Genomic DNA, 25,328 nt, shown 5'->3' with positions numbered 1-25,328 from the left:
AGGTCCAGGACTGAAATCACCCAGAGACATCAGGTTAAGCAATGCCTCACAAGCTCTCAACGCAGACCTTCTCAGAGCCTTTGCCGGGCCAATGCACCCTGCTCTCCCGCCTGTGTCAGGGTGCCCACTCCCACTGAAGGTTCGTATTTACTGAAGTCCACAGGTGGCCTGAAGGGAGAAGCCCTCTTCCTGGTCTCTCTCTTTCATAGCCTGTGGGTCAGGATATACAGCATCCAGAACCCCTGTCCACTGCTGATAGGAATGGAAAATGGGACAACTACTTTGGTGTAGTCTGGCAGTTTCTCAAAAAGTGAAACCCAGAGTTACCATACGATCCAGTCATTCCTCTCTCTGGTATTTACCCAAGAGAAATGAAACCACATGTCTGCACAAACACTAGCACGAGAATCTTAACAGCAGCTTTAATTGAAACAGACCCAGACTAGAAACAATGCCAATGTCCTTCAGCAGATGAACTAGAAACAAACTGTGTCCATGCACACCATGAGAAGCATGCCTCAGCAACGAAAGGGATCAGACTCCCGATACACAGGCGCATCAGAATCACTGTGCTGGCTGAGAGAAACCAGACAAATGAGAGCTCATCCTGCATGACTGCACGTGTATAAAATCCTAGAAAATGGTGATGAAAAACACATCGGTGGGTGCCTAGGGATGGGGCTAGAGAGCAAAGGGGTGTGAGGAAGCTTTCAGGGGTGATGGAATGTGTGGTTATGGCTTCCCACATGACTGAGCTCATCAAATTGTACACTTTAGATAAGTGCAGGTTATTAATGTAAATTATACCTCATTAAAGAATAAAAAGGAGGTCGGATGTTTTGCTAGCCTGGGCATGGCTGCGGTTGGAGATGCTGCCTGGAGCAGCTGCAGCTCCTGGGGCCTGCAGGACAGCCAGCTGCAGGACTCAGCAACATGCTGAGAAGGCCATCGCGGCGCTGACCATCCTGGGAACCACCTGCCTCAGAACTTGGCATTTCATCACATGCTGCCTTTATTCTCTCAAGGCGAGACTGGGGGTGGTGCGGGGTGGCACCTTCCTTTCCTAGTGTCTGCTTCGTGGCCTGTGGAACTGATTGGAGGGAGGCAGGTGATGACGTGTTGAGGGAACAGCCCCTCCCCGTGCTGTCACTCTTGACCTCCCAGGTCCTTCCTCACAAAGGGTGACATGGCTCTTCCTACACAGAAGCCAGACGGGGTCTCTCCCCCACTGCTGAACTGCCACTTACCCCAGCCTCCCCGGCACTGAGAACAAAGCCCAAGCCCGTCCCCGTGGCTCCCAAGGACCAGCGTGGTCTGGCTCCTCACAGCCCCTCTAACGCCTCTCTGCCTGCGCTGCCCTGGTTCACTCTGCTCCAGCCTGGCCCCTTAGCTGCTCTCTGAGTGATCCACATCTGTTCCCACCTCGGGCCTTTGCCCTGACCTGGCTCTTCTCATTTCTCAAGCCTCAGCTCAAATAACACCTCCTCTAGGAAGTCCTCCCAGCTGGGCGCGGTGGCTCACGCCTGTAATCCCAGCACTTTGGGAGGCTGAGGCAGGCGGATCATCTGAAGTCAGGAGTTTGAGACCAGCCTGACCAATATGGTGAAACCCCGTCTCTACTAAAAATACAAAATTAGCCAGGCGTGGTGGTGCATGCCTATAGTCCCAGCTACTTGGGAGGCTGAGGCAGGAGAATCACTTGAACCTGGGAGGCAGAGGTTGCAGTGAGCCAAGATTGTACCATTGCACTCCAGCTTGGGTGACAGAACGTAACTCCATCTCAAAAAAAAAAAAAAAAAAAAAAAAAGAAATCCTCCCTGCTTGCTCTGGCTGAGATCATGTCCCATCCCTCTTGTACCCTGACCCCTGCTTTATCCCTATCACCTGGTGCATTAAACATTTATTTCTATCCTCGTTTACTGTCTGACATCCCCTGAGAACAGTAACTACTCCTGTCTCATTCACAGCTGTTTTCCAGCACCCAGAACGGGGCCTGGCCCATAGTAGGTGCTCAGTAAACATTTGTGAAGTGAATACAGGGGTGAGGAGACAAAGGAGGCGAGGATAACGTCCAGGTCTCTTGTGCAGATGGCTGAATGGGTGATGGCATCACTGAAATGGAGAGAGAGCAGGTACAGGGAGTGCATTTAGAAGAATGCTGAATTTGTGGTGGCGGCAGGACCTCTCTAGTGTCCCAGAGGCCATTAGATCTCCAGAGAAATGCTATGAACAAAATTGAGAGTCACCGGCCCATGAACATGAGTCAAAGCCCACCTGGGAAGAGTGACAGCATGGGGAGGCACGCGTAGGCCTGCGCCACTCCACAGACCTGGGGAGGGCAGAAAAGGAGGAAAGTAGGCAGTGCGAGAAACAGGAGGAAACACCCCAGAGCGCAGCCTCCTGGAAGCGGAAGGGAGCACTGAAGAGGAGGTGGTTAGTGGTGTCAGAAGCTGCTGAGAAGCCAGTTAGATAAAGCGGAGAAGCTTCCTACTAGGACAGCTTCCTCCCAGCCCAGTGTGGCCACGCTGGTGTCCTCGGTGACCAGACACGTGGCCATGAATTTCTCAGTGTGCTTTATTGTTGATTAAATGCAGTCGGCTCACGAGGCTGACTTTGGAAACAGGAGGTCCGTGGGTCGTGGAATAAGAAAGGGCATCATGGTTGCAGAGGAAGGGAAGGAAGCCCACGGCTGCCTTGGGGATCTTTCTGAAAGGCAGGTCTGATCATGCCTCTCTGGGCTACGGTCTCCTCACGGTGGCTCCTGGTTGGAACTGAAGTGGTCCCCTTGGTCCCTCTCTCCCATCTCAGCATTAGCCAGGACTTCTGGCTTGGCAGCCCCAGCAGGCTGCCCCTTGCAACACCTCTTTTCCACATGATCGTGCCTTCCAAACCTACTTCCAGCGTCGCCCTCTTCAGGGAGCCTTTCATAACCACCTCCCCCTTCCACTGGCTAAAGATGAGGTTGAGCAACTGCAGGACTTGGGACCTTGTTCCTGCCCCTGTGGCTGCCTGGATCCAACTGTGTGGTAATGTCTCTGCTTCTAGGTGACTCCCCTGCTAGACCGAGAGGCCTGGGAAAGCTAACATGGACCATGGGTGGTGCTGAGCCTGTCTCATGCATCTGCTCAGGAAATCTGCACAATAACTCCATAAAAGCCTCTTTTGACCAGTGAGGAAAGCGAGGCTCAGACAGGAGAAGGTGCCTGTCCCAGGTCACACAGCTGAGCAGCAGGGATGGGTTTTGAGCTCACCCCTAACACCACAGCCACAGCGCCAATGGACACCCTATGCCCGGCACAGGGCAGGGTGCATGCTAGGTGCTCATGAAATGTTTGCTGAAGGAATAAGCAAGCCAAGACAGGCAGCCCACTGGCACCTCTGGGGAGGCAGTGGCCAGGGTGGAAGCAAGACTCATTCCACCAGGACTCAGGGTACACCGCACCACCCAGCCCCTGGCGTGCTCTAAGACGGGTGTCTTCCCTCCTTCCAAGAAGGCGGGGGAGGGAAGCCCAGCACTGGGTCTCACCAGTTGTTGACTTTGGGCGGCTTCCAGAGCAGGCACCCACTCAAGGGACTTCAGGAAAGTGCTGGGGGTGGGGTGGGGCGGGAAGGGGCAGCCATTTCACCTCTTCACTCTCAGCTGCTTTAGGGCTCACCCCTGCCCGCCTCACCTAGGACCTGACACCCACGTTTGTTTCTCTCACTGATCAATGTTGGGCTTCACATTGTTGGACCGGTTCTTGTTGCTTCCACATGCAACAGGCCAGGCAGCCACCTGCCTTGCACCTGGGATGGACTTAGGAGAAGGCAGAGGACCATTTCTAAAAGGCGGGGACAATCCCTTCTTAAAGTTTTCTCAGATCCTCTGGGGAAGATGCCTGGGTTCTAGTTTATGTCCAGCTCCCTGGTGTCTCTGGTCCATTTGTCACCCCTCCTCAGGGAAACCCTCTCTCATCCTCGGGCTGAGGCTGACTGTCTGTATAACACACTCGCCCCGCAACACCACTGCAATTGACATTTATTTGTGTTTTTGGAGATGGGTATCCATCTCCCCTACCAGCCCGTGAACACCTTAAGAACACAGATTGTTGAGCCCTGGCACATGACTCACGCCTGTAATCCCAGCACTTTGGGAGGCTAAGACAGGTGGATCACTCGAGGTCAAGAGTTCGAGACCAGCCTGGTCAACATGGTGAAACCCCGCCTCTACTAAAAATACAAAATTTAGCTCGGCATAGTGGCAGGTGCCTGTAATCCCAGCTACTTGGGAGGCTGAGGCAGGACAATTGCTTGAACCCGGGAGGCGGAGGTTGCAGTGAGTGGAGATTGCACCACTACACTCCAGACTGGACGACTGAGCATGACACTATCTCAAAAACAAAACAAAAAAAAAAGGGACTGTTTTTTGCTAAACACAAATCGACCCCAGGCTTAGTACCCTGCCCGGCATTAGTAGGTGCTCCCCAGATATCAGCTGAATAAACGAATGATTCTGGATCGGACTCCTAGACTTGCTACTTCTCTGTGACCATTGTGACCTTGGTCAGGTTGCTTCACCTCTCCATGCCTCAGTTTCTCCCTCTATAAAACGGCACTCGTGATCACCACTCACCTCACCTAACCCTCGTAACTCACTATCACAATGAACGTGGAGAAATTCCTACTGAGAGAAAGTGCACGATAAACAGAAGCTGCAACGCCCTGAGAAGGCGGGACTGGCTCGAGAGCACCCAGTCCCCGCCACGCCTCGCCACCCCCGGCCAAGGGTCGCGCAGCCCCTGGACGCCCTGCCTGGCTCCGAGGCCGGCTGCGGCCCCCCTTCTGGGTCCTCCACCGAGGCCCGAGCCCCCGGCCCCGGCGCCGGGGAGCAGAGGGCGGTGCAGTCAGTTACCTGGCAACGCGGTGGCTGCAGCCCACCGCGTTACCTAGCAACAGGGCGGGGATTACCCACTTAAGACCCCCGCCCGGTTACCCAGAAACAGGATGGGGCTCTCAGGTGAGGTCTACCGGCCTCTCTGCCTCACACCAGGATGGGGCTCATAAGCCGGTTACCTAGCAACAGGGTGGGTCCCCGCGGGCCGAGGCCCCTGCCGGTTGCCTGGCAACAGGGAGGGTGGGGAGCCCTCAGTACCTTGCCCTTCAGGTCCAGCACGTAGACGGCACTGGCGGACATGATGGCTGCAGGAGGCCTCGGCAGCGGCCGAGGGCGGTGGCGGCGGCAGCGACGGTGGGGACTGCTGGGCGTTGAGCAAGGCCGGGCGCCGCCCGCGACGGCTCACCTCCACTTCCGGTTCGGGGAGCCGCGCGGGGACCGTTATGTCCGGTCCGGGAGGTGCTGTCAGGAATGCGCAGGCGTAGGACGGACGGTGCGCAGGCGCATTACGTCGTATGTAACCATGTTTCTTGCTCCCGCCTGAAGCATCCCGGAAGTAAGGCCCGGTGGGGCGGGGCCGACCAAATCAGGGCACCCAGTGGCCGCTGCCAGGCTGAGCTATGGAGCCAGAGCAGCTGGAAACGGCCTCCCGTGGGCCGAGTTAGGCGAGAGAGCCTGGTGGTGAAACCGACCTGGGGCCCAGCCCTATGGAGCTCACAGTCTGGTGGGGAAGTCTATGAAACAAGTGTACAGTCACCAATTGTGATAAGCTCAAAACAGAGAGGTAAGGTCGTGGTTACTTGGAAAGAGGTCAAACAAACTTTCTGAATGGCAATCAAACCTTATCAACAGTCACCACCTGTCATTGTCAACATTTATCAATGAATGAGTGTGCCTGTTTATTGCCTGGAATGTTATGAAAACCAGCCTCACTGAACCTTGACCCAACATACCGTGTTTCATTTCTGCAAAGTTAGTAATCGGTAATGCAACTGGTGGCCCTTGATTAATCCATTGAATCATATTTAATTTGCTTTTATGAACTCTTGGGCTTTGGAGAAATGCCCGCATTCTGTTCCAGTTAGCCATCATAGTACCCTGGGGATCCCAACCCTGCAATACCAGAGTGATTTACCCAGGATGCCTGCCTCTCACATCTTTTATTTTCTGTCTTATCTCCGTTTTGGCGTTTGGAAAGATGATTTTTGCAACTCGGTAATTATATAGTCTTTTGCTCAGGAAAGAAATGTGACCGAAACTCTAGAGAAGCAAACTAGAATGTTTGAAGACTGCTAAGTGACTCCTGGGCTGGAAGGATTCTTGCTCAAGGCACAGAGCAAGCAGCCAAGAGAGGGTTTTTGTTGTTTGCTTTTTTTTTTTTTTTTTTTTTTGAGACGGAGTCTCACTCTGTCACCCAGGCTGGAGTGCAATGGCATGATCTCGGCTCACTGCAACCTCTGCCTCCTGGGTTCAAGTGATTCTCTTGTGTGTCAGCCTCTCAAGTGGCTGGGATTACAGGCATGTGCCACCACACCTAGCTAATTTTTGTATTTTTAGTAGAGACGTGGTTTCACCATGTTGGCCAGGCTTGTCTCAAACTCCTGACCTCACGTGATCCACCCACCTCGGCCTCCCAAAGTGCTGGGATTACAAGGGTTAAGTTAAATATTAAAAGATAAGAGAGCCAGTGCCCTTATACAAAGGCTGGGATGTAACAAAAGCCCACCCAGAGTTGTGCCTAGGCCTTTCCTGGGCCTTGAAGCATGACAAGATAATGAAGGAATTCTTAACAGGACCCTTTTAGGATTAAACAAGCTTTATTGGCGGTCTGAAGAAACTCCTCAGGCCTCCACAAACAAGTTTATTGGGGTTTGAAGGAACTCCCCCAAACCTCCATGATTTAGCAGGAGATAAGGGTAATCACCCCAGCACCTGGACCCACTTAGATTAAGTAAATTTACTGAGGCTCCAGAGGAAGGTCTTCAGGACTCAGATCTTAGTTATGGGTTAAAAGACTATAACTTACTTACGTCTTTAGATGAATGCACACCTACACGTAGACATATAGCTTAGAAGGTATAGGAGCTCTGGAAGACTTTGTAATTTTGAGTTGGTCTGGTGATATTTTCCAGGCCTTCTCCCTGTAACCAGTTACAGAAATAAAAACTCTCTTCCTCCCTAGTTCATCTGTGTCTCATTATTGGGCTGTGAGATATAGAAGCCCAACCCTCAGTTTGGTCTGGGAACAGGTTAGGAGTGGGGGTCTCAAAAGCCCCCCCAATACAACACACACAATAAGAACCACTGAGGCCTGAAAGCCATGTATAGAGATTTTGTTTTTATTGGTCTGGGCCAGGGTTTGGTTATTGGGATTTTTCTTTTTTTTAATTTTTTTTTTGAGACAGAGTCTCACTCTGTCACCAGGCTGGCATGCAGTGACACGATCTCGGCTCACTGCAACCTCTGCCTTCCAGGTTCAAGTGATTCTCCTGCCTCAGCCTCCCAAGTAGCTGGAACTATAGGTGCCTGCCACCATGCCCAGCTAATTTTTGTATTTTTAGTAGAGACGGGGTTTCACCATGTTGGCTAGGATGGTCTTGATCTCTTGACCTTGTGATCCGCCCGCCCCACCTCCCAAAGTGCTGGGATTACAGGTGTGAGTCACCACGCCTGGCCTTCTTTTCTTTTCTTTTTTTTTTTGAGGCAAGGTCTTATCCTGTCACCAGGCTGGAGTGCACTGGTGCAATCTCGGCTCACTGCAACCTTCACCTCCTTGGCTCAGCTGGGACTACAGATGCACACCATCAAGGCCAGCTAATTCTGCTTTTTTTTTTTGAAACAGGGTCTCGCTCTGTCACCCAGGCCGGAGTGCAGTGGTGCAATCTCAGCAGCTCATTGCAACTTCTGCCTCCTGGGTTCAAGCGATCCTCCAACCTCAGCCTCCTGAGTAGCTGGGACTACAGATGTGTGCCACCAGGCCCAGATCAGTTTTTGTATTTTTAGTAAAGATGGGGTTTCACTATGTTGGCCAGGCTTAATTTTGCGATTTTTGTACAGATGGGGTTTCCCCATGTTGCCCAGGCTGGTCTCAAACACCTCGGCTCAAGTGATCTGCTCGCCTTGGCCTCCCAAAGTGCTGGGATTAAAGGCATGAGCCACTGCGCCCAGCCTGGTTATTGGGATTTTTTCCAAGCTCCCCAGATGATGCTAATAGGAAACAAAATTTGAGAAACCCTGGTGTATCATAATAGGTATGATCTTTCTTTCTTTTTTTATTTTATCTTTTTGAGACTGAGTCTCAAAAAAAAAAAAAAAAGTTGCTTGGTTCTATGGCTCATGCCTGTAATCCCAGCACTTTGGGAGACAGAGACAGGAGGATCACTTGAGTCCAGGAGTTTCAGACTAGCCTGGGGAACATGATGAAACCCCATCTCTACAAAAAATACAAAAATTAGCTGAGTGTGGTGGCACACACTTGTAGTCCCAGCTACTTGGGAGGCTGAAACAGAAGAATCACTTGAACCTGGGAGGTTGACAAGGCTGCAGTGAGCTATAGTGGCATCACTGTACTCCAGCCTGGGCAACAGAGTAAGATCTCTAAAACATTACAATAAATCGGGCAAAATATGAGACTAGGTCCAATAGGGTTTGTTACATATCGCGTCTATTTCTGTTAACTCTTGCTGAACAGACCCTGATGTTCTTCCTGAGCAGTGGAAAGTCACAGTTGTGGCCGGGCTTGGTGGCTTACACCCACAATCCCAACACTTTGGGAGGCCGAGGCAGGAGGATCACTTGAGGTTGAGGCCAGTAGTTTGAGACCTGGGCAACGTAGGGAGACCCTATCTCTACAAAGAGATAAATAAATCAGCTGGGTATGGTGATGTACACTTGTGATCCCAGCTACTCAGGAGGTCGAGGTGGGAGGATCACTTCAGCCTGGGAGGTCAAAGCTGCAGTGAGCCGTGATCACACCACTGCACTCCAGCCTGGGCAAGAGAATGAGACCCCATCTCAAAATAATAATAATGATAATAATAATAGTCCTGACATCTCATCGGATTCCTTCTAGAGCTTAATCACTGGGCAATTAGTATCAAAAGCCTCTCTTGGCTGGGCATGGTGGTTCACGCCTGTAATCGCAGCACTTTGGGAGGCCGAGGCAGGTGGATCACCTGAGGTCAGGAGAGTTTGAGACCAGCCTGGCCAACATACCGAAACCCTGTCTCTACTAGAAATACAAAAATTAGCCGGGCACGGTGGTGCATGCCTGGAATCCCAGCTACTCCGGAGGCTGAGAGGCAGGAGAATTGCTTGAACCCGGGAGGCAGAGTTGCAGTGAGCCGAGATCGCACCAATGCACTCCAGCCTGGGCGACGAGCGAAATGCCATCTCCAAAAAAAAAAAAAAAAATTAACCACTTAGTCAGTACTTAAACAGTCATTACGAAGGCCGGAGGCCTGCATTAGTGAGACCTGGCCTGCCACAACACTCCCTACACACAATAAGAATCTCTGTTCTCCAGGCTTGCTTTGAACTCCTGGGCTCAGGCAACCCTCCAGCCTCAGCCTCCTGAGCAGCTGGGATTACATTTGCATACGTCGCACTGTGCCTGGCACCAGAACTTGGCGGTTTTTAATGCTCCCCAGGTGATTCTAATGTAAATTTGAGGACAGTGGTGGTGGACTGTAAGGGTATTGGATCCCAGTAAACCACACCTCCTAGTGTTCATGCCCTTGTGGAGTTCCCTGCCAGACTCCGGGTTTGGCTACATGGCTTGTTTTGGCTGCTGAAATAGGCTATGTAGGCCGGGCGTGGTGGCTGATGTCTGTAATCCCAGCACTTTGGGAGGCTGAGGCAGGCGACTCACTTGAGGTCAGGAGTTCGAGAGCAGCCTGGCCAACATGGTAAAACCCTGTCTTTACTAACATACAAAAATTAGCCGGGCGTGGTGGTGGGTGCCTGCAATTCCAGCTACTCAGGAGGCTGAGGCAGGAGAGTCACTTGAACCAGGGAGGCGGAGGTTGCAGTGAGCTGAGATCGCACCACTGCACTCCAGCCTGGGCGACACAGCGAGACTCTGTCTCAAAATAAATAAATAAATAAAATAATAATAATAACAACAATAATAAAGAAATAGGCTTTGTGGAGGGAGATCCTGGAGGGTGAGATGCCACCCTGGACTTTCTGGCCCCGGGAAAGCCAACACAACTAAATGAGTGAACTGAACTACACTCCATGGAACAGAATCCTCCAGCCTAGCACAGTCAACCCAGAGTTGTGATAATAAATAAATTTTTGGCCGGGCGTGGTGGCTCACACCTATAATCCTAGCACTTTGGGAGGCTGAGGCAGGTGGATCACGAGGTCAAGAGATCAAAACCATCCTGGCCAAAACGGTGAAACCCTGTTGCTACTAAAAATACAAAAATTAGCTGGGCGTGGTGGCACGCACCTATAATCCCAGCTACTTGGGAGGCTGAGGCAGGAGAATTGCTTGAACCCGGGAGGTGGAGGTTGCAGGGAGCCGAGATCGCGTCATTGCACTGCAGCCTGGGCAACAGAGCAAGACTCCATCTCAAAAAAATAAAATAAAATAAAAATACATTTTTGTTGTTTTAAGCCACTGCCTTTTGGAGCCGTTTGTTATGCAGGGAAAGAGCTGAAATAACTACCTTTCCACTATACTAATAAAGGGTTTCCACAGTAGTACATAATGCAGACTCCTGCTGCTAGCTTGTGGATGGAAAAGGTCTGAAACTGTCTTTCCACCAGGCCATGGGAGAATCACTGGCAAAAGCCACTGCTAATGAGAGTGTGTGTCATCTCTCTTAGGTGTGAACCATAGGCGGGAACAGATGTGCCATCGAAATTTTTCCACCTGCGTTGCCATTTTCCAGTATGAATATTTTTCTGTGCCACAAATCCAAAAGACATTTTGGTGACAAACAGCCTATAAGAGGACACTCAGCGCTTTGGGAGGCTGAGGCGGCAGATCACTTGAGGTCAGGAGTTCGAGATCAGCCTGGCCAATATGGAAAAATCCCATTTCTAACTAAAAATACAAAAATTAGCCAGGCGTAGTCGTGGTTGCCTCTAGTCCCAGCTACTTGGGAGGCTGAGGCAGGAGAATCACTTGAACCTGGGAAGTGGAGGTTGCAGTGAGCCAAGATTACGCCACTGCACTCCAGCCTGGGCAAGAGAGTGAAACTCTGTCTGGGAAAAAAAAAAAAAGAAGACACTCAGACTTACAATAACTGGCTTTTGCTTTATTGTGTAATTTACACAGGACAACCCCAAATTCCACACTTCGTTTTTCTCTTCTGCCTTCATTATTCTTTCAGTATCTATGTCAACAGAGATCGTTTCTCCCAATAACATATGTGGTTTGATCCTCAGCCAGGACGCACAGGCCCTACAAGATCCCAGCCCTCCAACACGGACACCTGGACCCTCCCATTTGACTGCAGCCTTGTCTGTTTGTACCGGGGCTCTGCCCTGGTCCTGTCACCCCTGAGGCGTCCGTAAGGTAGGAATGCCAAACAGGATCTGTGTGATGTGTCAACTCTGAGTAAATACAAGAGGCTGCTAGAAGTCCCCAGCTGAGGATTGAGAGGCAGGCTGTGTCTGGTTCCATTTCAAAGAATGCTGTGATGCATTAGCAGTGTCTGCTATGGCAACACCCATTAGAAGCACCTGGAAGGGGGGTTTTGGGAAACGGGCTCAGAAAGGAGCAAGGTGTGTCCGTTCCATTCTTGCCTTAGGTGGCTGTTCCGTTACCCAGGCTACGCTGTCTCAGTGGCCAGGTGGCTGAGGAGGAAGTCTGAAGGCCGCATAGTTGCAAGTGGCTTCCCTAGGGCCTGCAGGGGACAGCATAGGCCCAAAGCTAGAGGAAGCTTGGAAGGGCGCCCACACTGGGTCCTGCGGGGCTCTGCATACTGCAGGCCACCATGGTGCTAGCTCCTTACCCTCTGGAGTCTGTCTCATCCAGGAGAAGACAGCTGGCTGGCCTCAGAGCGTTACATGCAACTCGGATGAAAACATTTTTACATGACACAGACACACAATGGGCTTTACCTCTGGATAAACTTAGAAACTTTCCATTCAAATGAAAAGGGTGTATCTTCTGTATGTTGCCAAGAAGCCTAAACTGAGTACAAGGACAATCTTACTTTAATCAAGTTCCAGAATGAGGGTACACAGCTTCGAAAAGCAGTCTGTAGCAGAAGATGCAAGGGTGTGTGTAGCCATGTTTCCAGAATATACCAAAGGAAACACACACAACCCCAGTGTGGCCTTTTGCGAACCCTCGATGCTGCTCCATACTGGGGGCAGGCGGCTACTTCGTCCAGCTGACTTTGGGAATGTCGTAATGCTCCGTGAGTGTGTCCAGGTGTCTGTTGAAGTCCTGGGGAGGTGGAGTAGAAGGCCGGTGTCAGCACAGACCCAAGTGGGGTACTGGGGAGAAATGGCACTGCCCAGCCCCACCTCTCCCACATCCTATCTCTCCTGAGCCCCCTCCTCTCAAACTCACCCTGCCAGGTCTTACAGACTCCTGAACCCTGGGCTCCCCTTTGAATAACCCTGGGGAAGTGTCACTTCTATTAGGTAAACTTCCCTTCTCGTCAACATGCCAACAGCTCCCTCTGCCAGCTGATAGCCTCTGGGCCCAGCTGGGACCCTGAATGGCTCAGTCTCCCCCACTGGACACGACGACTCACCTCCACTCTCTGCTTGTGGGTTTTGGATGCCTTCTTTAGGATCCTTTCCATTTGCTGGAGGGAGAAGAGACACGGAGGTGAGTTTACAGGCTCAACACAGCCCAGGCTGGCATGGGGTGGAAGATGGAGCCTGGCCAGACTGGCTCTCACATTTAGAACAGCTGGAGGTTTCAGGCTCTGTGCCTTGTCCCCCTCCCTCAACTCCACCCAGGCTGGTCCAACAGGGAACCCAGGTCACTTGCCAGCTTCGTGAGTGGCAGGAAATGAACCAGCAATGCCTGAGCACGTACCCATGAGCAGACTCTGCTGGGAGTTGTCGGCATGCTTCCTGCATCCTGAGGAGGCTGTTAGCACTCCCAGTTTGGAGGAAAACAAAGTCCCAGAGTGGGTTTCAGGAATGATGAGAAAGAGAGAGGTAAAGGGTCCGACGTAGAGCAGGTGCTCAAGTGACACTTCCCATCCTGATGTTAGGGCTACAAGACCAGGATCACCATCCCCAGGGTTATTCTGAAATATGCCTCCTGCACCATGATCTGCTCCGATCCTCACTTCAAACACTCAATGACACCTGGAAAGGTCAGTATCTGGTAGCAGCTGGGAGTGTGGGCTGGGCGCGGTGGCTCATGCCTGTAATCCCAGCACTTTGGGAGGCTAAGGCAGGAGGATAGCTTGAGCCCAGGAGTTCAAGACTAGCCTGGGCAACATAAGGAGACACCAACTCTACAAGAAAATCAGCTGATTTTGGTGGTGCACACCTGTGGTCCCAGCTACTCGAGAGGCTGGGGTGAGAGGACTGCTTGACCCAGGAGGTTGAGGCTGCAGTGAGCTATGATCACACCAATGCACTCCAGCCTGGGTGACAGAGAGAGAGACCCTGTCAAAAAAAAAAAAAAAAAAAAAAAAAAAAGAGTTGGAGTGTGGGATATAAAGCCAGACAGATCTGAGGCCACACCTGGCTCCACACTTCCTGGCTGGGTGACTGGCCCACTCTTTGGTGGCCCCTATAACTGTGCTGCCTATGATTCATCCCTCGTGCAGTCCCCATGCCACACTGACTCTGACCTGGCCGTGGACTCAGTTAACTCGAAGGAACACAGTACCAGTTCTCTGGGTCCATGCATAAGACCTGGCAGCATTAGCTTTGTGCCCTTGGAATCCAGTTGCTGTGCAGGAAGTCTGATGGCCCTGCTGGAAAGAAAGGACCTGGAAGATGAGATGACATGAAGGAAGAGGCCACGAAAGAAGCACTGAGAGGTGGGGCATGGCGGCTCATGTCTATAATCTCAGCACTTTGGCAGGCCAAGGTGAGAGGATCACTTGAGGCCAGGAGTTTGAGACCAGCCTGGCCAACATGGTGAAACCCCGTCTCTACTAAAAATACAAAAATTAGCCAGGTGTGGTGGCACGCGCCTGTAGTCCCAGCTACTTGGGAGGCTGAGGCAGAATAGCTTGGCTTGAACCCAGGAGGCGGAGGTTACAGTGAGCTGAGATCTTGCCATTGCACTCCAGCCTGGGCAACAGAACGAGACTGTCTCAAAAAAAAAAAAAAAAAAAAAAAGAAGCACTGAGGCACCAGCTATATGGCGGCAAAGCCATCTTAGATGCTCCAGCCCAGCTGCACCTTCAGAAACTCCAGGCCCAGCTACCATCTGACCACACCAGACTCCAAGTGAGGTCAGACCCTGCTAAGCCCAGTCAACCCAGAGCATCATGAGATATTATTGGTAGGGGCCACCTGGCTGCTCCTCTCTGTACCGCCTTCTCCTTCATTCCCTCACCTCCTGTGTCCAGTCAGCCCTCACCTGGCTGATTCTCCCTCTAAGGCGAGCGCCCTGCCCATCTCTGTCCCTCTTCCTGCTGCTGTGAGCCCAGCCAAAGCCTGTGTCTCCTTGTGAGAAGCCACACTGACTTGTCCAGCTGCCACACAATGCCAGGCACCTGGCTGGGCTCTGCCCACAGGCGTGACACCCAGCTACTATTTTAGTTTTTGAAGAGACGGGGTATCGCTATGTTGCCCAGGCTAGTCCTGAACTCCTGGGCTCAAGTGATCTTCCCACATCGGCCTCCCAAAATGTTGGGATTACAGGCATGAGCCACTGTGCCTGGCTGACTCCACTTGGATTTCTACTGGGGCACTGCATTTACCTTCTTTAAAACTATAGCTTTGGTTCCCCCTCCCTCAACTCCCACTCCAGAAAACCTGCTTTACCTGCGATCCTTCCCACCCCAGTAAACAGCACCTTCATTCATCAAACTGCCCAGCCCAAAGTCTTGGTCATCCTTGACTCTTCTTTCTTTCCCAGCTTACATCCAACCCAACAGCTAACCCTGAATTCATCCTTGAAAACCTATTCCAAACCTGTTACCTTCCACTGGCTCCATCACGACTGCTCTACTCTGAGCTCCCATTATTAGTCTCTTGATAGCAGCGTAAGTCTCGCATAAGTCTCATTCTGGCTTCCAGCAATAAAATCTCAGCCCTGCCTCTGACTACAGCCTCAGGGTTAGAAAGGAAAGAAATGCATCTACTTGGCCAGGCATGGTGGTTCATGCCTGTAATCCCAGCACTTTGGGAGGCTGAGGCAGGTGAATCACTTGAGGTCAGGAGAGCGAGACCAGCCTGGCCAACATGGTGAAACCCCATCTCTACTAAAAATACAAAAATTAGCTGGGCATAGTGGTGGGCGCCTGTAGTCCCAGCTACTCGGGAGGCTAAGGCAGGAGAATTGCTTGAACCCAGAAGGCAGAGGTTGCAGTGAGCTGAGATCGTACCAATGCACTCCAGCCTGGACAACAGAGTGAGGCTTTTTCAAAAAATTAAAAAAAGACCGGGCATGGTGGCTCACGCCTGTAATCCCAGCAATTTGGGAGGCTGAAGCAGGCAGGTCACCTGAGGTCAGGGGTTCAAGAACAGCCTGGCTAACATGGTGAAACTCCATCTCTACTAAAAATACAAAACAATTAGATGGGCGTGGTGGCAGGCGCTTGTAATCCCAGCTACTCAGGAGGCTGAGGCAGGAGAATCGCTTGAATCCCAGAGGTGGAGGTTGCAGTGAGCCGAGATCGAGCCACTGCATTCCAGCCTCGGTGACAGAGCGAGACTGAGTCTCGCTGAGACGGATTCTCACTCTGTTGCCAGCCTGGAGTGCAGTGACGTGATCTCGGCTCGCTGCAACCTCTGCCTCCCGGGTACTGGTTCAAGCAATTCTCCTGCCTCAGCCTCCCAAGTAGCTGGGATTACAGGTGTGTGCCACCACGCCTGGCTAATTTTTGTATTTTTAGTAGAGAAAGGGTTTCACCATGTTGGCCAGGCTGGTCTTGAACTCCTGACTTTGTGATCTGCCCGCCTGACTTGTTAAATCCTTACCACAACCCTGTGAAGTAGACTTTAGTGCTACTTTAAGTAAAAGGTAACCGGCTTGCCCAGAGTCACACCACTAATTCGTGGTAGAGGCAGAGTCAAACTCAGGTCTGTCATGCCAGAGGTAGTGCATCCATGTGTTTTCTGTATGCCTGAATTAGATCTGGGAGTAAGGAGTTAATTGTTCCCAGTGTCCATTTTCCCCAGTGTCACTGTACAGAATCACCTAGACCAGGGTTAGGGTTTCTCAGCCTCAGTGCTACTGACATTTGGAGCCGGATCATTCTTTGCTGCAGCAGGCTGTCCTGTGTATCGCAGGGTGTGTGGTATCATCCCTGGCCTCTAGCCACTAGTTGCCAGTAGTCCCCACCCCAACCCAGTTGAGAACCAAAAATGTTTCCAGACATTGCCACATGTGCTTCGGGGTGGGAGTTTAGGGGGGTGGAGACTACCCCCAGGTGAGAATCACTGACCTACACTGATTATTCCCTCTCCCCAGCATAATGGACCCAGTTCCTCTGTCTTACTGTGAACTCTTCTGTTCTCCACTGCACACATTTATGGTGTTTAATATCAGAAAAAATAATTTATCGGAGCCTTAAAATACAATACAAACAAAGTCGTCATGGGCATGGCCATTCAATATCAACAGCTGAGACTGGGTGCGGTGGCTCATGCCTGTAATCCCAGCACTTTGGGAAGCTGAGGCGGGCGGATCACTTGAGATCAGGAGTTCGAGATCAGCCTGGCCAACATGGTGAAACCGCGTCTCTACGAAAAATACCAAAATTAGCCGGGTGTGGTGGCGGGCGCCTGCAATCCCAGCTACTCGGGAGGCTGAGGCAGGAGAATTGCTTGAACCCCGGAGGCAGAGGCTGCAGTGCTCCGACCCCGCCAAAAATAACTAATTTTTAAAAAAATACAGCATGTTTGAATCTGCCAAACAAAGTTGTCTTGGAAACAAACTTTGTGGTGACTTCGAGCGGCGAGCATGGCCATTTAATATCAAGAGCTGGCATCCACTGAACATTTATGCACTGCTTTTTACTTTCATGACTTCCTCTCAAGTTCCCAAACCCTCTTAGAATAAATTACTACCCTGACTCGTACAGAAGAGGAAACTTGAGGCACGGAAATAAGAAAGTCACTGGCCTAGTGTCGCAGGGCAAATAAGCCACAGCACTGGAATCCAAACCCGGGTCTCCAGCTCTGGCCTCCTTTCAACGCCAGTTCTAGCTCTCCCCTCTGCTGCCCACTCGGGCCAGCGGGGTCTTCTCATCCTTGGAGCTCCCCCGGCAGAGGGCGACTCTTCTCTCACTCACGTACAGCATCCTCTCCCCGTAATTAAGGTCTCCTCTGACCGCTCCCCTGCCCTCGGAGCGTCCCAGCCCTGACCCCAATTTCCAGTCTCCCGGCGCCGGGTGTTCCCGCCTCCCCGCCGCCTTCTGCTTCTGCTCACCCGCTTCTCCTGCATTTTCTCGAAGGCCGCCTGGGCCGGGGTCCGCTTGTCCAGGCCGCGCCGCTTCTCCTCCTCGTTCTTTTTGCTCGTTCCCATTGCTTCCAGGAGTTTCGCTTTGTCTTTGTCCTTCTTTTTCTTCTTCCTGGAAAAAGACATGAGGAGGGGGCGGGTCGGAGGATCAGGGCCACGGGTCCCGAGAAAAGGTCTAAGGGGGATGAAGACGGAATCCCGCGGGCCCTCGGGCCTCACCGCTTGGTCACTCCCAGCTCTGCGACGCCTTTCAGCTTCAGGGGTCCCTTTTGGACCTGCTCGTAGGCCTCCATGACACTCTCCAGTGGTTCGGTAGATGGAGTGCCACACTTCCTGTTTGCAAACACTATTTCTGCCCGAATGGCCGCCTCGCTTCTCTTTGATTGGCTGAGCTACAAGGTGAGCATGCGCTCTTGGTTCTGGACCCGGGCCACACTTCCGGGTAGTGGGCGGGACAGAGAGCCAAGCGAATGAGTGCCCTTCGATTCCTATCTGCTGCCACACTTCCGAATTTGGCGCCCACTTCCGGTCTCCCATTCTTCACACAGGGTGCCGGAAACCCAACCCCTTTTTGAGCGTTTTGCGCACTTTTGGGTGACCTATTCTCTCTCCTTGATTTTTTTTTCTTTTTTAGAGACACGATCTTGGTCTGTCACCTAGGCTGGAGTGGAGTGGCGCGATCGTAGCTCACTGCAGCCTTGAACCCCTGGGCTCAAGAGATCCTCCCGCCTCAGCCTCCCCAGTAGCTGGGACTGCAGACGGGTGCCACTGAGCGCGGCTAATATTTTCATTTAAATTTTTTTGTCGAGATGGGGTCTCGCTGTGTTGTCCAGGCTGGTCTCGAACTCGTGGGTTCAAGTGATCCTCCCGCTTCAGCCTTCCAAAGCGCAGGGATCACAGGCCTGAGCCATGCCCCCCCACCCCCGTTCTCTTTTATTGCCATATTTTGAGCGTTCACTGGATAGCCGAACCTAATTTTGTAAACCTAATCAGTATTCATTAATTTTTCAGCTTTAGGTAAATGACAATATCATGTGACAAGGTTGGTGGTATGTTAAAACAATTAAAAATCTATTTTATGCCGGGCGCGGTGGCTCACGCCTGTAATCCCAGCACTTTGGGAGAACGAGGTGGGCGGATCACGAGGTCAGGAGATGGAGACCATTCTGGCTAACACGGTGAAACCCCGTCTCTACTAAAAATACAAAAAATTACCTGGGCGTGGTGGCGGGCGCCTGTAGTCTCAGCTACTCGGGAGGCTGAGGCAGGAGAATCGCTTGAACCCGGGAGGCGGAGGTTGCAGTGAGCTGAAATCACACCACTGCACTCCAGCCTGGGCGACAGAGAGAGACTCCATCTCAAAAAAAAAGTATATATATATTTAAATCAGCACTTTGGGAGACCAAGGTAGGCGGTTCACGTGAGGTCAGGTGTTGGAGACCAGCTTGGCCAACGTGGCGAAACCCTGTGTCTACTAAAAAAAAACAAAAATGAAACAAAACAAAACACAAAAAGCAAAAATTAGCTGGGCATAGTAGCCTGCGCTTGTAGTCTCAGCTACTTGGTAGGCTGAGGCAGGAGAATCGCTTGAACCCGGGAGGCGGAGGTTGCAGTGAGCCAAAATCGCACCACTGCACTCCAGCCTGGTCAACAGACAAAGACTCCGTCTCAAAAAAAAAAAAAAAAAAAAAAAAAAAATCAATAGAGATAGGGTATTGCTGTGTTGTCCAGGTTGGTCTCAAACTCCTGTCCTCAAGCAGTCCTCCTGAAGCATTAGAATTACAGGCGTGAGCCACCACCCCTGGCCCTTTCTTTCTTTCTTTTCATCCTTTCAGTACTGTGCGGTTTTCTTACACAGGATGTGTACATGCGTATATCTTTTTTTTTTTTTTTGAGACGGAGTCTCGCTCTGTTGCCCAGGCTGGAATGCAGTGGCACGATTTTGGCTCACTGCGACTTCCACCTCCCAGGTTCAAGAGATTCTCCTGCTTCAGCCTCCTGAATAGCTGGGATTACAGGCGCCCACCACCATGCCCCGCTAATTTTTGTATTTTTAGTAGAGATGGGGTTTTGCCACGCTGTCCAGGCTGGTTTCGAACTCCTGACCTCAGGTGATCCGCCTGCCTCAGCCTCCCAAAGTGCTGGGATTACAGGCGTGAGCCACCGTGCCCGGCCCTTGAATATATCTTTTTAATGTTAGCAGAAGACTATGGGAATTTTTGGTTTCTTCTCTATTTCCCTCTGTATCAAAAACCTAGTTAAAAAAAAACTATTATGAGAAAAATTTTAAAAAGGCTGTGCCTACCAAGTATGTGTGAAGATGTGTTGAAACTGGAACTCAAACGTGCTGCTGTTGTGAATGCGAAATGGCATAAACAATTTAGAAATCAGTCTGACAGTTCTTTAAAAGATTAAGCATTCACTTATACTATGACAAAAGAATTAGATTCCTACGTTTTAACCCAAGTGAAATGAAAGTATAGACCCATATAAAATTGTGTACATGAATGTTCACTGCAGATTTATTTGTAATAGCCAACAAATTAGAAACAGCTCTAATACTGCCCTAGATAAATGAATGAACACAATCCGTGCCCACAAATCTTGGCTGACTTTTGCAACCAATGGAATTACTAGGTCCAAGCTTATGCACGTTTGCACATTTTATTTCTCATAGATTTTGTCCAAATTGTGCCAGGGTGGCTTTTTTTTTTTAATTGCTGGCGGGGGGTGAGGTAGTGGGGAGAAGGCAATGGAGGTGGAGAAGAGAGAAGCAAACGTCCCCAAATCTACCGGACACAAGAAAAAGGAGGGCACAGGGGCTGCCTTTCTCAGTCTTACCTGCAGGGGGCAGCAAGTCACTGCCTAATTATCCGTCCACAACTGGAAAAGACTGCAGAGGGCCTTCTGGTACCAGGGGATGGGGGCTGCCAGCACTTTTGTGTCAAAAGCAAGGTGCTCTTTTTGCCGGGCGCGGTGGCTCACACCTCTAATCCCAGCACTTTGGGAGGCCGAGGCGGGCCTATCACGAGGTCAGGAGATCGAGACCATCTTGGCCAACATGGTGAAACCCCGTCTCTACTAAAAATAAAAAAAATTAGCCGGGCGTGGTGGCGCGAGCCTGTAATCCCAGCTGCTCAGGAGGCTTGAGGCGGAGAATCACTTGAACCCGGGAGGCGGAGGTTGCAGTGAGCGGAGATCGTGCCACTGCACTCCGCCCTGGCGACAGAGCAAGACTCCGTCTCAAAAAAAAAAAAAAAAAAAAAAAGAAAATAAAAAAATTAGCCGGATGTGGCGGGGCACACCTGCGGTCTCAGCTCCTCGGGAGGCTAAGGCAGGAGGATCACTTGAGCCTGGGTGTGGGTGTTCGAGGGTGCAGTGATTTAGGATCTTGATTGATGCACTCTAGCTTGGGCACTAGAGCAAGACCCCATCTCAAAAAAAAAAAAAAAAAAAAAAGGAAAAGAAAATGATTATGTTGAGTCTTGAATACAAATTAAAAAAAACTACAAAAAAAGAAAAAGAAATAGTAACGTGCCAATGTTAAATTCTCAGTAGTGCTAAATGTGCTGTGGTTGTGTAAGATGTTAACATTAGAGCCGGGCTCAGTGGGTCACACCTGTAATCCTAGCACTTTGGGAGCCGAGGCGGGTGGATCATTTGAAGTCAGGAGTTTGAGACTAGCCTGGCCAACATGATGAAACTGTGCCTCTACTGAAAATACAAAAATTAACTGGGCGTAGTGATGCACACCTGTAGCCCCAGCTACTGGGTAGGCTGAGGCAGGAGAATGGCTTGAACCCAGGAGGCAGAGGTTGCAGTGAGCCGAGATTTTGCCATTTGCTATTTCACTCCAGCGTGGGTGACACAGTGAGACTACATCTCAAAAATAAATAAATAAATAAATAAATAACAACAAAAAAACCATTAGAGGAAGCAGGTCAAAAGGGTTATGGGAGCTGTCTGTATCATCCTTGCAATTAAATTAAATTAGTTAATTTATTTATTGAAATGGAGTCTCACTCTGTCACCCAGGCTGGAGTGCAGTGGCGCGATCTTGGCTCACTGCAACCTCGACCTCCCAGGTTCAGGCAATTCTCCTGCCTCAGACTCTGCAGTAGGTAGGATTACACGTACGTGCCACCACATCCGGCTATTTTTTTTTTTTTTTTTGAGACAGAGTCTTGCTCTGTCATCCAGGCTGGAGTGCAGCGGCGCGATCTCGCTTACTACAACCTCTGCCTCCCAGGTTCAAGTGATTCTCCTGCCTCAGCCTCCCGAGTAGCTGGGACTACAGGCACATACCACCACGTATGGCTAATTTTTTGTATTTTTAGTAGAAATGGGGTTTCTCCATGTTGGCCAGGCTGGTCTCGAACTCCTGACCTCAAGTGATCTGCCTGCCTTTGCCTCCCAAAGTTCAGAGATTACAGGCGTGAGCCACTGCGCCCAGCCCATCCTTGCAATTTTAATGTAAATTTAAAATTATTTCAAAACTAAAAGTTTATTAGGAAAAGAAAGAGGCTGGGCATGGTGGCTCATGCCTGTAATCCCAGCACCTTGGGATGCTGAGGTGGGTGGTTCCCCTGAGGTCAGGAGTTCGAGAACAGCTTGGCCAACATGGCGAGACTCTGTGTCTACTGAAAATACAAAAATTAGCCAGGCGTGGTGGCAGGCGCCTGTAATCCCAGCTGCTCGGGAGGCTGAGGCAAGAGAATCACCTGAACTTGGGAGGCGGAAGTTGCAGTGAGCCGAGGTCACACTACTGTACTCTAGCCTGGGTGACAGAGCAAGACTGCAAGACTCCATCTCCAAAAAAAAAAAAAAAAAAAAAAAGGAAAAGAAAGAATCTGTAAAGGAATTAAGTGAGGGTGGGGCTTGACTTTCTAGCCAGCTTTGCAATAATGTCAGGCTCGCTGAGTGAGCTCCCACTTCAGGAATGTAGCTAAGCACATGGGATTCCACACCCCCATTCCTCACATCCTAGGGGATTTTCTTCCTAGCCTCTGCCTCCATTCTGTGAGTTTTGAAGCGGATGCTTTTAATGGGTGTGCATGTATAGGCAATGAGAATGCTCCAACAGTACTTTCGAGATGCATCTTGATTTTGGAGGTATTAAAATGTGAAACAAAATGTGTTTAAATGGAGGGGAAGTAATTTTTAAATTAAACTTTTAATTTGAAATAATTGAAGGCTCACATGCAGTTTTAAGAAATAAACAGAGGCGAGGCATGGTGGTTCACGTCTGCAATCCCAGCACTTTGGGAGTCTGAAGTGGGCGGATCCCTTGAGCCAAGGAGTTCAACACCAGCCTGGGCAACATGGTGAAACCCTGTCTCCTCCCAAAATACAAAAGTTAGCTGGGTTTGGTGGCAGGTGCTTGTAGTCCTAGCTACTCAAGAGGCTGAGGCAGGAGGATTGCTTCAGCCAGGGAGTTTGGGGCTGCAGTGAGCTATGATGGCACCACTGCACTCGAGCCTGGGCGACAGAGTGAGACCCTGTCTTTAAAAAAAAAAAAATCCTCTTGTTGCTCTTTTGTAGCCATACACACTCATCCCCTCACCCCCCATTCCTGCACAGCTGGCAAACAGGGATCTGTTCTCTATTTCTCTGATGTTGTCATTCATTTTAAGAATGTGATATAGCCAGGCGCGGTGGTTCACGCCTGTAATCCCAGAACTTTGGGAGGCCGAGGTGGATGGAACACGAGGTTAGGAGATCGAGACCATCTTGGCTAACACGCTGAAACCCCGTCTCTACTAAGAAAAATACAAAAAAATTAGCCGGGCGTGGTGGCGGGCACCTGTAGTCCCAGCTACTCGGGAGGCTGAGGAAAGAGAATGGCGTGAACCCGGAAGGCGGAGCTTGCAGCGAGCGGAGATCACGCCACTGCACTCCAGCCTGGGCGACAGAGCGAGACTCTGTCTCAAAAAAAAAGAAAAGAATGTGATATAAATGGAATCATACAATATGTAACCTGCTAGGATTGGTTTGTTTTCCACTCAGCATAATGCCCTAGAGGTTCATCCAAGTCGTAATATTTACCTTTTCTATTCCCCAGTAATTTTCTATGGTATGGACGTATCCATTTGCTTAAACATTCACATGTGGGTTGTTTCCAGTTTGGGGTTATTAAGATAAAACATCTGTTACAGATTTTTATGCGAACATAAGTTTCCATTCCTTTGGAATTGCCCAAAAGTGTAATTACTGGATGATATGGTAGCTGCATATTTAAACTACATTAACAAAAAATTGTGATAAAGGCTGGGTGTGGTGGCTCATGCCTGTAATCCCAACACTTTGGGAAGCGGAACAAAAAAATAATGGTAAAGTCTGGGCGAGGTGGCTCACGCCTGTAATCCCAGGACTTTGGGAAGCCGAGGTGGGTGGATCACCTGAGGTCAGGAGTTCAAGACCAGCTTGATCAACATGGTGAAACCCCGTCTCTACTAAAAATATAAAAATCAGCCGAGTGTGGTGGCGGGTGCCTGTAATCTCAGCTACTCAGAAGGCTGAGGCAGGAGAATCACTTGAACCCGGTAGGTGGAGGTTGCAATGAGCTGAGATCACGCTATTGCACTCCAGCCTGGGCGACAAGAGCGAAACTTCATCTCAAAAAACAAACAAAAAACCCCCGAAGACATTGTGGTAAGAACACAATGTGTGATTTGTCTTCTTCTTCTTCCTCTTCTTTTTTTAGAGACAGGGTCTGTTGCCCAGGTTGGAGTACGGTGGCACAATCACGACTCACTGCAGCCTCAACCTCCTGGGCTCAAGCAATACTCCCACCTCAGCCTCCCAGTAGCTGGTACCATAGAGCATGCCACCACATCCGTCTAGTTTTTGTATTTTTTGTAAAGACAAAGTTTCATCATATTTCCCAGGCTGGTCTTGAACTCCTGAGATCAAGTGATCCACCCGCCTTGGCTTCCCAAAGTGCTAGGAATACAGGTGTGAGCCACTGTGCCCGGCTGATAGTTTTAATTTTTTTTGAACCTTCATACTGTTTTCCATAGCAGCTACACCATTTTGCATTCCCACCAACAGTATGTAAGTGTTCCAATTTCTCCACACCCCTGACAACACTTGTTGTCTTTTGTTGTTGTTGTTGTTTTGTTTTGGTTTGGTTTTTTTGAGACGGGGTCTCACTCCGTCACCCAGACTGGAGTGCAGTGGCGCGATCTCAGCTCACCATAACCTCCACCTCCCGGGTTCAAGCGATTCTCCTGCTTCAGCCTCCAGAGTAGCTGGGATTACAGGCATGTGCCAGTACGCCTGGCTCGTTTATATATTTTTAGTAGAGACAGGGTTTCTCCGTGTTGGCCAGGTTGGTCTCGAACTCCTGACCTCAGATGATCCACCCACCTTGGCCTCCCAAAATGCTGGGATTACAGGTGTGAGCCACCTCGCCTGGCCAAAATTAATTTTTCTATGCCAGGCTGGGTGTAAATTTTCTATGCCAGGCCGACTCACACCTGGCCTGGTGTGCAATCCAAACACTTTGGGAGGTTGAGGCAAGAGGATCACTTGAGCCCAAAAGTTTGAGAACATCTTGAGCAACATATTGAGATCTCATCTCTACAAAAAATATAAAAAATGCAGATCACGAGGTTAGGAGATTGAGACCATCCTGGCTAACACGGTGAAACCCCATCTCTACTAAAAATATAAAAAATTAGCCAGGTGTGGTGGCGGGCGCCTGTAGTCCCAGCTGCTCGGGAGGCTGAGGCAGGAGAATGGCGTGAACCTGGGAGGCGGAGCTTGCAGTGAGCAGAGATTGCACCACTGCACTCCAGCCTGGGCGACAGAGCGAGACTCTGTCTCAAAAAATAAATAAATAAATAAATAAATAAATTCATTAATTCATTAAATAAAAAATAA

General features: G+C 50.3%; 2 protein-coding genes across 6 annotated transcripts in view; both read right to left on the bottom strand.

The window, feature by feature from the left end:
- The window catches only part of AP1M1 (adaptor related protein complex 1 subunit mu 1), a 37,613-nt gene extending 32,187 nt beyond the window's left edge, over positions 1-5,426 (bottom strand). The window contains exon 1 of one of the 4 annotated variants that reach the window (XM_003813557.5): positions 5,132-5,426. In XM_003813557.5, the coding sequence (XP_003813605.1) occupies positions 5,132-5,173 (42 nt within the window). In that variant the 5' untranslated portion in view covers positions 5,174-5,426. The remainder of the gene's footprint in view (positions 1-5,131) is intronic. The other 3 variants (XM_063599987.1, XM_034944374.3, XM_063599986.1) reach the window with 3 other exon arrangements.
- A 5,695-nt stretch (positions 5,427-11,121) lies between these two features.
- FAM32A (family with sequence similarity 32 member A) lies at positions 11,122-17,886 on the bottom strand. Of its 2 annotated transcripts, XM_003813561.5 has the most exons (4): positions 17,664-17,886; positions 17,415-17,556; positions 12,595-12,648; positions 11,122-12,281 (listed from the first exon to the last, which is right to left on the bottom strand). In XM_003813561.5, the coding sequence occupies exons 1-4, from the start codon at positions 17,735-17,737 to the stop codon at positions 12,213-12,215; spliced, it is 339 nt and encodes a 112-aa protein (XP_003813609.1). In that variant the 5' UTR covers positions 17,738-17,886; the 3' UTR covers positions 11,122-12,212. The 2 variants fall into 2 exon arrangements, with proteins under 2 accessions (XP_003813609.1, XP_063456058.1); XM_063599988.1 differs by lacking the exon at positions 12,595-12,648 and having other exon boundaries at positions 17,664-17,819.
- Between the last annotated feature and the right edge of the window lie 7,442 nt (positions 17,887-25,328).

Source organism: Pan paniscus, chromosome 20, assembly GCF_029289425.2.
Source record: "Pan paniscus chromosome 20, NHGRI_mPanPan1-v2.0_pri, whole genome shotgun sequence".
Classification (NCBI taxonomy): Eukaryota; Metazoa; Chordata; class Mammalia; order Primates; family Hominidae; genus Pan; species Pan paniscus.
This window is presented reverse-complemented; position numbering and strand designations above follow the sequence as displayed.